Source organism: Pipistrellus hanaki (genome assembly GCF_964339955.1).
Source record: "Pipistrellus hanaki genome assembly, chromosome: 7".
NCBI lineage: Eukaryota > Metazoa > Chordata > Mammalia > Chiroptera > Vespertilionidae > Pipistrellus > Pipistrellus hanaki.
Window position 1 is genome coordinate 80940831 of NC_140509.1, and position 12969 is coordinate 80953799.

Genomic DNA, 12969 nt, shown 5'->3' on the forward strand with positions numbered 1-12969 from the left:
AAAATACCACTGCAATAGGTACTACGGTTGTGGGGAGGCGGGGGTAGAAGAATGGGGAAGTAAAGGTGAGATTTTAGTCCAAACAGGGTGCCATCTCAAGCTGGAAGACAGGTGATGCTGCTGGCATTACTGGCTGTCGTAAAGTGCATAGGTATCGATTCTTCGTGTTGTTTACGTATAAGTATATGAAAAATTCAGGCTTTGTTGGCCTGGGTTCTGTGGGAAAATAGCTAATGGGCTGACGGTATCAGTCCACTGCAACATGCTAGAGAGAGTTACTCAGAGGCTTGTCAGATGCCTGAGCCCGGACTTCTTTGAGAATGTGCCATCATGGGAAGCGCTCACTCACCAAGGTCACGGCGAGGGCAGCCGAGGGAGGCACGCTGAGCTTCAGATGGTTCTCGCCGCTTGTGTCAGTAGCCAAGCAGGGAAGGAAGGAGCTGACTTGCCAAGGAAAGAAAAGTTCAGAGAAAACTGTTTTTGATCGGGAAAAGTAGATAACTGAGCAGTCACTAAAGAATCCTGTTTTTTACTATTATTTTTCATTTTATGAATTTAAACACAAAAGTGTGTTACCTTACTCCTATGTTTCTTTTGTAAAATTAGATATTATATTAATCTACATTATAAGTACAGTGTTTCTCATGTCCTCTTTTTTAAATTGCAAGTCTTTTTATTTAAAAAAAAAAAAAAAAAAGTCCTGTATCACATGTTTTTATAATCAGTGAATGGAATCTTGGCTCTGGGTTTCAGAAAGTGTTTAGATTTTAGCTCATTGTATTGTGTATTAACATAATTTTATTCTTGGACTACTTATCTCAAAATCAAATTCTGTCATTATATGTAATAACACTGTTTCCAATAAACTTACTCTTTTTTAATATATTTTTATTGATTTTAGAAAGGAAGGGGAGAGAAAGATAGAAATATCAATGATGAGAGAGAAGCATTGACTGGCTGCCTCCTGCAAGCCCCCAACTAGGAGTCAAGCCCACAACCCGGGCATGTGCCCTGCCTGGGATCTCCTGGTTCATAGGTCAATGCTCAACCACTGAGCCACACCAGCTGGGCTCTAATAACCTTATTCTTTAGGTCGAATGAGTGGTATACTAATAACCTTTCTTTTAAAATAATAACTTTTAAAACCTCCATCAGCCTGTAAATTCATACTCATATCAAGCAACAGTATCTGACCCATTTATATGTAACAAGTAAATTACAGGTTATAATTACATCCTACTGAAGGTGGAATAACAGTAACCAGATTCACCCTTTTATTGGAAACAACTGAAAAACTGGACAAAATAAAAAACAAGGAGCTTCTAGAGATGAAGTTTTTTCAGGTGAAAAAGTAGTAGATTTAAGGAGAAGTGAGCCACGGTGACTCAGTGGTTGAGCATTGACCCATGAACCAAGAGGTCGCGATTTGATTCCTGGTCAGGGCACATGCTCAGGACATGGCTCCATCCCCAGTTAGGGTGTGTGTGTGCAAGAATTGATCAATGTTTCTCTTTCATAGAATATTGTGGTTAAGTACAGTTATGATTCTATCACTATGAAACAATTTTTAATAATTTTTCTACTCATACCAATGAATATTCTACTTTTCCTTCTAATGAATATTTTCTCTTTAGTATTTTTTTTTATTTTATTTTTCAATTATAGTTGGCATACCATATTATATTAGTTTCAGGTGTACAACATAGTGATTAGACATTTACTGCTTTTAATGTATGTTTATAAAGGCTATTCATAGAACTCATTTCTCCAAAATAAGCTTATCCCACATCAGTAAGGAGCTGGAAGATGCATTGTCGTTAAAAGGAGGGTCGTGAAGGGCACAAGCCCATGTCTCTTGGCTTCTGTGAAGGAATCCATTGGTGCAGTGTGGCGAGTAAGAGCAATTCAGCAGCTCCCGGGTTGTTTTAAGAGAAGGCCTCCTTGGAGGGCACACAAATACAGTCAACACAGGTCACCGCTGACCACAGGCCCGGGGCCAGAGGTCAGCTCCCAAGGGCTGTCCGAACCCTCCCTTCTCGTCCTGCTGTCCTGACTCTTGTCTGGGGGCTACTGTCCTGTGATACCGGTTTTTTGCTGGGAGACAATCGGAGCGAGTGTGTTAGGCCTTGTTAACATAACTCCACATTGTGTCTGCTCCGCGGGAGAGGTTTTCTTTTCGTGGTTCAGTGGGAGATGGCTCCTGGTCCAGGGTCAGGGAGTCCCCCTGCTCTGCAGACCGCATGCTCTCTCGTCCGTTGTGTATCCCAAACACGTCATCGTGGGTTCTGGGAAGTGATGATTGCATGCTTGGAAAGGAACATGGGAGTCTTCTGATGAAGCGCATCTCTCCCAGTAAACTGAAAATAGAGGAAAGACATTTCGCCTTCCCGGCATTTAATATCTTGGCTGCTTTTAATTCCCGGTTCTGTGGCAGGATCCGGATGACCAGATAATGCCTCTCGGACTCACTGCAGTCAGTAGGTCCGCTTCAGGCACCCCACGCACTATGCCCCACCTCTGTCTGTCTGGGTCTTGGCATAGCTCAAAGTTGATTTTCACGTCTGCAAAAATAGTGTGTAAACAAGCCGACGGGTGATCATGATCCACAGTAGAAGCATCCATTGTAGCTTTGTTCACATGAGCCCAAAGGCTCTGCCTTGGTGTGCCTCCTGGGCTTTCTCACCTCGTGGAGACTGAGACTTCACCCGCCCCCTACTGCATCCCGCCTTGGCACTGCAGCGTCCTGTCGAGTGAATTTACAGGCGGGGGCAGCGTCACTGTGGCTGCGTGTGGTCATTCCTTTCTCTCTCCTAACCCATAAAATGCTGGCTCCTGGTTCCAAATCCATAGCCCCGCACGGACTACAGAGGCATCCCAGAATGCCCGCGTCAGAATGTGGTCAGACGGGAAAACCGCCCTCGCGTACCTGGCACGTGGGTGCACCCAGGAAAAGAGTATCAGCGGTTCCCACTCGGTGTCCCTCGTGTTTGGGGACCCGGTGCCAATGCAGTGAGCCCCGGTTTCTTCTGTGATCCCCTTGGGTGCGTGCGCCCACTGTGGTACCCCGAGGAGAGCGTCGCCCCCGCCAGGACCACAGCTTCAGGAGGAGAAATGCCCATCGACATTCCTGCAGTTCCAAAATACAGGGAGTTCCCACCTAGCCGCTGGGCGAGCACTGAAACCTTATGTGTCAGTAATTGCTTCAAACCCAAAGCACGTTTCCCCAAAGATGTGTTATCAATGGCACCCATATTCCGGGCAGGTGCCAGGAGCCTTCTTAGCCCGTGATATATCTGAAGTACAGTCCTGTGCAGTAAGCTAGGCAGGAGCTGGCACATAAAGTACAGTCCCGTGCAGTAAGCAAGGCGGGAGTATGTCCCAGTGGCTTATGCCCGTCCCGTCGCTCTCCTGGCCCAGGTGGCTAATGAGGCCTGCCCATGCACAGACCCTCCGCCCCAGCGACCTCTCCTGTGCTCCCGGGATGGGGAGTGGGCAGGGTGAGGTCAGGCATCCGGGCCATGTTGACTGTACCTCCGCTCCTCATGCTGTAGCGTGCACACATCACCTGCGGACTGCTGAAACTGCAGGGTCTGGTTCAGCAGGCCTGCGAGGCTCTGAGATTTGAATTTCCAGCAGCCCCAGTGCTACCGATCCACAGACCCCAGTCTCCATAGCAAGAGTCTATTAGATCACAAGGCAGAAGAGAGTGACAGATCAAGAAATCCGGGGTCACTGCAGAAAGGAAGTGGAGAGTGAGGCAGGTCTGTCAGAGAGGCCTTATCTGGCTCCGGTCTGGCTGAGTGCTGTGACCCTCAGGGGGGGAGGGGAGGAGGAGCAGACACACCCTGAAGCATGAAGTGCTGGGTGGAGCGCAGCCTCCTTTCCCAGCTCTGGCTGGGCAGACGAACATTTGCCTGGCACAGCACTCAGCCCTCAGACGAGCCAGGTAGCAGAATCCCACGAGGACAAGGGGGACGCAGGACTGCTTTCCAAGCATCCTTTGTGTGGAAAGGGCATGCGAAAGCATAAGCGGAAACAGGGAGGTCGATAGGAGCCTCACCATCTAGATCAGCGATCGCCAGTGGGTGGCCCGTGAGGTCCAAAAGGTTGGCAACCACTGACCTAGAGCCCAGACCAGTGTCTTGCCCAGCACACCCAGAGTTTCTGATGCACATGTGCAAGGAGCGCCTGTGGACTCTGCTGTGGACACAGTGTAGGAGAGCAGTGAGGAGCATGGCCTGGGTTAATCCCGTTTCCACCACGAACGGGCTGTGCCCCTGACACATGCCTTTGTGCCTAACACCCGCTGTGCTCATCAGTCACGTGGGCGGAGACGTCCTCACGTCATCCATGTAAAGTACAGAGTGCCCGGCGTGGTCACTGAAGGGCCATTTGAGATCACAGATACGGAGTCCAATTTCCAGTTTTGCTCCTGACCACCTGGGTGGCCTCAGGCAAGGGGTTTAACCTCTCTAACCCGCCGCTGCCTCCCCTGTAACACAGACACAATGAAAGCACCTTCTCACAGTGCCAGTGGGGAGATAAAATAAGGAAGGAACTCAGCGCAGTGCCTGGCACATAGTGAATTCTCAGTAAGCATCCGTTCTTGCTGCTAAGGCAGGCGCAGTGATGACTTCCTGGAGAGCAGGAGTTGGTACATTGTGCTCCAGGAGTTGTAGGTTTTACAAAAATGGGTCTTGGACGCCGTAATTGGAGGGGAAGAGGCACCCATACCCACTGTCCCCTTCAACCAGAGGGGCTCGTCTTCATAGGAGCTCAGCATTCAGATTTGATTTAGAAGAAGAAAAAATAAAGGTTTAAAAACCACTGTTTGGGAGCCACAGTCTACCATGGGGCCGTGGGGAGAGCACATGGTCTCAATTTTCAAAAATTTGACATTTGCCTTTTCTGTTTCATCTTCTTAAAGGTTGAAACAGCAGACGCCAATATAAAGAGACAATGGGTGGATATGTGACTTGAGTCCGATAGAACCGAATTGTATGGCTCATTCACATCGTTAGCTGCACGGTGGTCACATGGCAGCGTTTGCTGACGTGTCTGCTTGTGTTTTCCCTCCAGATGAGCACCATGCCCGGCCTGCCCACGCGGCCCTGCTTCTATGACATCGATCTCGATACGGAAACAGAGCAAGTTCAAGGCTTGTTCTAAGTGAACAAGACTCTACTCTCCCAGGACCCAATTCAGGTGGGCTGTTCTGCTTTCTACTTTTTCTTTTCCCCCCAAATCTTTTTTTGTTTTATTGGTCTGATAAGTAATTTCCGGACTTGGTTACTGCGAATTCCTTCCTAATAACAGCCCAGGACTTGAGGGTCGCTATGTGGCTATGCAGTTAGATGGTCGGGACCTAGATCCTTGGTGAAAGTCAGATCATATCCTCTGGGAATACGGATTTGGTTAAGGCAGCTCTTTCCATAACAATGGAACTCTGTACACCCACTCTTTTATAAAACTGATATCTGCTGTCATTTTTAAGGGTCCCGTATCTCTTGGTTACAGAGTTAGAATCACGTGATAGAAGAACCTTGGTGTCTTCGTTGGCTAAGGCTGCCATAACAGAGCATGACAGCTGGGTGGCTTAAGCAACAAATTTAACCGTCCTTGTTATGGAGGCCAGAAGTCCGGGTCAAGGTGTCGGCTAGGCCGTGCACCCTCTGACACTGGGCCATACACCCCGTGACAGAGACTGGTGGGGTCATTTCTGGCCTCTGCCCAGTCTCTGCCTCCATGGCCACATAGCTTTCTCCCTGCGTGTCTGTCTTCACCTGGCTTTCTCTTCTTATCAGGACACCACTCATGCTAAATTAGGGCCCGGGTTATTGACCTCATTTTAATTACATCTGCAAAGACCCTGTTTCCAGATAGGGCCACTGTAATAGGTACTGGGGGTCAGGGCCTTAGTACCTCTTTGGGGGGACATCATTCGACCTGTAATACCCAACTGCGGCTCAACAAGGGCATCGCACTCTTGCCGCTGGAAAGACACATGGAGATGGGACAGCCATTCAGAGTGGCCTGGGTCTCGGGCAGGACTGGGCAGCAGAAATGAGACACTGCGATGGCTCGCTGGCCACAGTTCCAGGGGGTGGAGCTTACCATGGAGCCACGTGGGCAGCCACAGCTGGAGCCCCTTTATCTGCCCCTCAGTCTTGCAGCCACACCTGCTGGCTTCTCTCCTCACTTCCCATCAGGAAGAAAAATGGCCACCCTCCCAGCCCTCCTCCCTGGAAAACTCCCAGTCAGGAGTTTTAAAGGCTCAGAGCTGCTTTTCCTCATCCCATATATCAAACGTGTCCGCACCATATTCCCAAGGCGCATCCCTTCCCCCAAAACACCCTCAGTTCAGCCTCCCCACTCCATCCGTTCCCGTTCCTCAACCTCTCCCCCCTCCCGGTGCCAGCATGTCCTAGGCCAGTGGTCGGCAAACTCATTAGTCCACAGAGCCAAATATCAGCAGTACAAGGATTGAAATTTCTTTTGAGAGCCAAATTTTTTAAACTTAAACTATATAGGTAGGTTCATTGTTATTAACTTAATTGGGGTACTCCTAAGTTAACCTTTGCTAAAAACTCAAAGGGCCAAAGAGCCACATATGGCTCTGGAGCCACAGTTTGCTGACCACTGTCGTATGCCTTCCAAATAAGTGGGCTTGACCTGCAGACCTTTCCTTCCAACCCTTTCTTCTGACCCTTCCTTCCAGCTGTCGCGGACACCGGGCCCTCCGCCAGGCATGCAGGGGCCTCACTTTCTCTTGTTTCACTGCCAGTAGTCAACAGGGGGGAGTTAGGTCCTGTCACTAACACACCAAATCCTGGGCCATGATGAGAACGGTGATGGGCCACTCATATGAAGCTACATTGACAGGTGTGGTGTTGGTTGGCCTGGGTTGTGTATGGAGTTTCATGGTGTCTGTCATTTCTGAAAAAGAAAACTCCAGAAAATGAACTAAGGGACTTTTTTTTTTTTTAACAAAAAGGCCTATAACCTTGAGTTTTGATAACAGTGTTATTTTGGTCATTTGGTATGAGTGTGTGTGTGTGTGTGTGTGTGTGTGTGTGTGTGTGTGAATGTCTCGGCTTTCCCAGCCGGGCCTTGGGAAACTAACACACTCATTTCTCTTAAACTGAAAACTGACCCCTGAGCTGCCTAATCTCCCTTTCCATGTCAAGAGCCCATTGTGCTGCATCTCTGCCCTCTGCCATTTTTCTCCAGAACAAGTTTGTACACTCTTTGCATCTCTCTGAGATAGTAGTTTTCAGCCTGTTGGTCCATTTTCATTTTTCTCCCCAAGTCGGTTGTATAAACCCAATTATACCTTCATTGCCTTGTTTAAGACCCGTGTAATGCCATGGGACGGGGCCTTGGCTTTCCTGTCGCCTACACTTACATGTATGTGCCTGTTTCCTGACAAATACTCTCCTGGGCTTTATCTAGAGATGGAGCAGGGCTCTGGCCTGTGGTGAATGCCTCCATATGCCAGGCACCGTGCCCAGCACCTCGCATGGGGGGTCACAGCACTCCTTGGAGGCAGGCGCTGTCCCCAGAGATCTGATCCTTGCTCTGGTCACTGACGGAGAGTCACTGAGAGATTCCCGGATCCACGGGGCTGCAGCGCTATCTTTCCAGAGCTCAAGTGCCTAGCTCTGCCCCTCATCCCTTTGCCATCCCCTGTCCCGTGTCATGCTGCCATCAACCAAGGGAGATAAGTAGCATCTTTATTCCAGAGCTGGGAAAACTCTGGCCCAGAGAGGCCAACCACTTGCTCAAGTTGCACAGCTAATAAGTACGAAAGCTAAGACTCCTCCCAGATGGGCTCACTCTCAGCCTCACCCCATCCTTTATGCCCGTCTTTTGTTTCGGTCACAGGGTCAGTGAGCTTCACCCTTCCTGGAAGATGATAGCCAGCTACTGGAACACACCTGTAATTTGGGGGAAACCAGGCGATCTTTTTTAATAACCAAAGATAATTATTTGGGTATTAAAAGCGATGGCTCTGTCGAAATTCTTTGTAGCCCAAATATAATAGAGCAGTCTCTTGCTTAACTCTCTCATGAGCGGCACTTTCCCACTCTCTTAGCCAAGGCTCTCCCTTCTTTGGGAACTGCCAAAACCTGGCCTCGGCCTGGTGGGCAGCGGTTCAAAACCCATCACTTGACCTCACTGGAACAATTGAAAGTGGATCCGGTGTCGTAAGATAAAACCACCGCACAAAGCCAACATTCCTTCGCAGGCGCGGCTCGGCACAATGGCCCCGCAGGCGTTCCTTCTGCTTCCTGCGGCCTCTCGCTCACGGCCCTCGGGGACCACTTCTGACGGTCAGAGGTCTGTGGCTATTAAAGATGCACAAAGTCAAAATGTTCGAGCTTGGATGGCGGTCAACTTGGACACATTTGGGCATCGGAAGAGGAAATGGCCATGTTGGTGGCTTGACTCACACGGTGGTCAGACTCCCGGTGGCTCTCCACACTCCGCGGGGCATGAGGCAGGTGTGTCCCCGCTGGAAGAAGACCCACGGGGCCAGCGGTGACTTTCTCCCCTTCCGCTTCCGCTTCCTCTCCGTCCTGCTTACCTCGCCCTCTAGGAAACTGTGTGACTTAGACGGGAGGGGAGATGCCAGGAAGTGCCAGAACCTGAGCCCTCTCTCCTGCTGCCAGGGCTTGCCTGTAGTGCAGTCCCTGTGGTGGCAGTCGGGGCCTGAGCCGCCCTCTGGATGTCACCGAATAGCGCTAATTAAATCAGTGGCTTGTCCCGGTGAAACTGATGCTGCCACTCCACCGCTCAGCCTTTTGTTTGAAGACGATCGGAGTTAGGGGGGGCGGCTCTTGCCCCCGCTGTGGGTCACTCAATCTGAACCTTCATCGTATTTCCGAGCCTTGGCAGGACTCAGAGGAACACACAACACCCTGGCGGGTTTCCCGCAGAATTCCGAGGCTCCGCTGTGCTCTGATATGCAAAGCTGTGTGTAGCGCGGGATCAGATGGACTCTGGTGCTGCTGTAACGGTGGGCACTCCCCCGAGAATGGTTTTTCTTGAATTGCACATGGAAAAACGACTGTAACACCGGCTCGTTTTTTCCTAACCTGCCTTTGGAGCAGAAATTGTCAATGATGTCTAATATTAAATATAGCCATCAGTTCATCTTGAATGCGGATGTTGCCTGTAGCCCTTCTGGGAACATGGCTTTCTATCCCCAAGTTGCAAATCACAGGGTTTTGAGGTATTTTGGGGGACACCTGGATCCCATGGTTTTGGTCTTGAAACTCTTACCTTTTCAAGGAGCAGCTCAAGAATTATGCCCACCATTGTGCTTCACGGCCAAGGTCCTCATTCACCCTCCAATCGTCCTTGGAGTAGAGCCTGCCCCTCTTTCTCCATCTCCAGACAAGGGCCAGTATAGGCTGGGAGTCCACTCGGCTTAAACAAAAGATGGTGATCACTAAATCTACAGATGACATAGTTAGTATGTCGTTGACATCTAATAGATGGTGATGACTAAATCCTTCCTAACTGAGTTGGAATGTTTTGAAGCTTAGCAGTTGTGAAATTATTAATTCCCCTTTAAAGAAAGTTTTTCTGGATACTTTTTTAGGGGTTGGGGGAGAAGCTAATCCTATATTTTCTTTAAAAACAAAAGGAAAGGAAAGGAAAATAAAAGATAATTCAGCAAATTCGGGATACAGAATTTTTCTAGTAACTAAATGTATACATGATTAGCTCATCAAAAATAGAAGAAATTGTTTCTCAATGAAAAAAAAAATCAGAACCCTGGCCGGTGTCGCTCAGTGATTAGAGTGTTGGCTCGAGATTACAGGGTCAAGGGTTCAATTTCGAGTCAAGGGCACATACCTGGATTCCAGGTTTCATCCCTGGTGCAGGTCAGGGCACGAATGGGAAGGCAATCAATTGATGTGTCTCTCACTTCAATGTTTCCTCTCTCTCTCTCTCTCTTTATCTCTATCTCTCCCTTCCTCTCCCTCCCTTCCATTCTCTCTAAAAAGCAATGGAAAAATATCCTCAGGTGAGGAATCAGAAAGAGTTCCACTATGGCTTTAGTTATAATCTGCTTGGTTAAGAAAAATTAGAACTTGTAAAGTAGAGGGAAAGTTTTAACCAAATGCTATGAACTTGAAATTCTTTCCACTGCAAGAGACATTTTTACCAGAATTCAACATAGTTAATTAGCACCCAGTGCTGGCCACACAGCTTCACTAATAGGAGAAATGAGTAGACTAAACCCTCCTCAGTTCAAAAGCAAATCTCAAAAGAACTTCATGATGTAAATGATTCTAAATTATTCACTTTTCAGGCTTTAAAAAAATAGTCAAAATATGTCATCATCAACTTTCACCTCTGTTATTCAACAATGGGGACTGATAAATTGCTAGCAAAGAGGAGCCAGGAGCCAAGTGTTATTACTAATATAAGGGTAAATAAAGTGAAATTTTTTAAATATTTTTTTTATTGATTTCAGAGAGGGAGAGAGAGAGATAGAAACATCAGTGATGAGAGAGAATCATTGATCAGCTGCCTCCTACACGCCCCCTACCAGGGACCGAGCCAGCAACCCAGGCATGTGCCCTTGGCTGGTATCGAATCCAGGATCCTTCAATCCGCAGGCCGACGCTCTAGCCACTGAGCTATTCCTCCCATCCCCTAGTGGCATATATCCTATGGCTGCTATAACAAATTACTGGGTGCTTAAATGAGACCACCAGCAGTGTATTCTTTCACAGTTCTAGAGGCTAAAAGTCCGAAGCCAGAATTAGTAGGCCCAAATCAAGGCGGGGTGAGGCCACACTGCCTTGACTCTCTGGAATCCATCCCTTCCTCCTCCTCTTCTGCATCTGGGCGCTGTTAGATTTCTATTATTCCCACACCACGGCAACGTGTTTGATACATTCCATCTTCCAAAGTATTTACCCACGAAATAAACTACAATTGTTGTTTTTCCGCTGAATAAACAATATACTGATTCGTTTCCATATTCTCACCTTGACTATTACATCTGATTTTTAAAAATCTACAGTCAGACTCTATATACTCTGCCGACACTCCGAGTTTTCTTAAAATGTGAAACCATAGACTCAAATTTTAAGCACAAATCCATGGGGCACAGAGGTTACATGCTGATCAGCTGCTCTACACACACACACACACACACACACACACACACACACACACTCACACATACACACCTGCCTCAGAGGTGGAAGGCCTTGTTCCAGCCTGGCCTGCCTCAGGACATCTCCACCCCCACGCCCACCCTCCTGCCTCAGGCCCTCCTTCCCTCTTTCCTCCCCCAAGGGTCTCTGAGCCTTAGCAAAGTGAGGCTGAGCAGAGGGTGAGGTCTGCACCAGACAGACCTCCTTCCCAAACACCCCCAACATTCCCTTCTTCATGCTGCTTCTGCTGGCAGTGGTTCTGCTTTGTCCACTCCCTGACTGGAACCAGACATTAGGGGAGTATGTGCAGTTCATCGTCTCCTGTCTTCATCACCATCTTGTGTGCTCCTCTCTGCTCCAGACCCCTCCCTCCCGTGTGGGAGGCCCACATGCTATAGTCCAGCCGAGTTTGAGCTCCTGGCCGGGGAGATGAATGTTTGCATCTACATTGCTTCTGGAATGGTGAACACATGTTTTCCTGGAACTTAGGTGTTTTCTTTGTTTGTTTTTAAAGATAGTTTAATCGCTTCTCTTTCTAAAAGGCTGCAGGGTTGCACAGTGGCAGGAAGTCTTGACACCCTGTGAGAGAATGCGCAGAGCTTTAACAATAGTAAGTTCTGGTCTGCTCCTCCGCTCTTACCCTCAGCGCGGTTTTCGGAGCTTGCTCTCCGTGCCTGCTGTAAAAGGGAAACTGACATCGAAGCGGACAGGAGTCTCAGTCTCACATCCTGAATGTTCTCACTGGACAGGACCCTGGAGACTGCAGACCTCGCTGGTTTGGCTCAGTGGCTAGAGCATCGGCCTGCAGATTGAAGGATCCTGGATTTGATACCAGTCAAGGGCACACGTGTAGGAGGCAGCTGATCAATGATTCTCTTTATTCATTGATGTTTCTATCTCTCTCTCTCCCTCTCTAAAATCAATAAAAGTATAAGCGTCGTGAGGGCTCTTGCCACGGTCCCCAAGTGAAGCTGTAGGGACGTTTAGAAACTGCCTGCAGTGTCCACGGACTCGGTCACAGGGGTGCAGGGCCCGACTCGCTGCTCCTCAGTAAAAATGCCCCAACCGTGAGCTCAGCCTCCTGTGAACAGACTCGCTCACCTGCCCTTGAACTCCCTCCTGCCTCCAGCTTTAGAGCTATCCGATGTTAACCGTGTCCCACCAGGGGAAGGCTGCTCTTCAACCACTGAGACTTTTGTGTCCCTTTTTCTGTCTTTCAGGTTCCTGAAACCCAAACTACTCCTTGCCTTTTGGCCGCGGTTGGGGGAGAGGATGGATCTGAAACGCGGGAGAAGCGGGAGAACAGGCCCAAGAGCGCTTCCTTCCCGGCATCTGCCCGCAGCCAAGCGCGCCGTGTTCAGCGAAAGGACGTCCACCAAGTTGCAAAGAAACTAATTTATTTTCTGTTTCGGCAGAGTTTACATTATTTCCCACTGCTTACACTTGAGAGTGTTTATTGTATGGGGACGGAGCGATTAAGAGAGTCTGAAATAAAGGTAACATTTTCTCACTCTGGAGTCTGCTGCCTCGTCTTTGACCTGGAGAGAAATGCACCAGAGACAGCTCTGCTCTCTAGAGGGGGCTCTTGCGGAAACCGGTTTGGCTCAGTGGATAGAGCATCGGCCTGCAGACTGAAGAGTCCCAGGTTTGATTCCGGTCAAGGGCATGTATCTTGGTTGCGGGCACATCCCCAGTGGGGAGAGTGCAGGAGGTAGCTGATGGGTGTTTCTCTCTCATCGATGTTTCTAGCTTTCTATCCCTCTCTCTTCCTTTCTGTAAAAAAATCAAC

General features: G+C 48.8%; 1 protein-coding gene across 1 annotated transcript in view; it reads left to right on the forward strand.

The window, feature by feature from the left end:
* Positions 1–12690, forward strand: part of MTHFD1L (methylenetetrahydrofolate dehydrogenase (NADP+ dependent) 1 like) — a 156824-nt gene extending 144134 nt beyond the window's left edge. Inside the window, exons 27-28 of the mRNA XM_084890181.1 lie at positions 5080–5205; positions 12401–12690. Of these exons, the coding sequence (XP_084746307.1) occupies positions 5080–5169 (90 nt within the window). The 3' untranslated portion in view covers positions 5170–5205; positions 12401–12690. The remainder of the gene's footprint in view (positions 1–5079; positions 5206–12400) is intronic.
* The last annotated feature ends 279 nt before the right edge of the window (positions 12691–12969 follow it).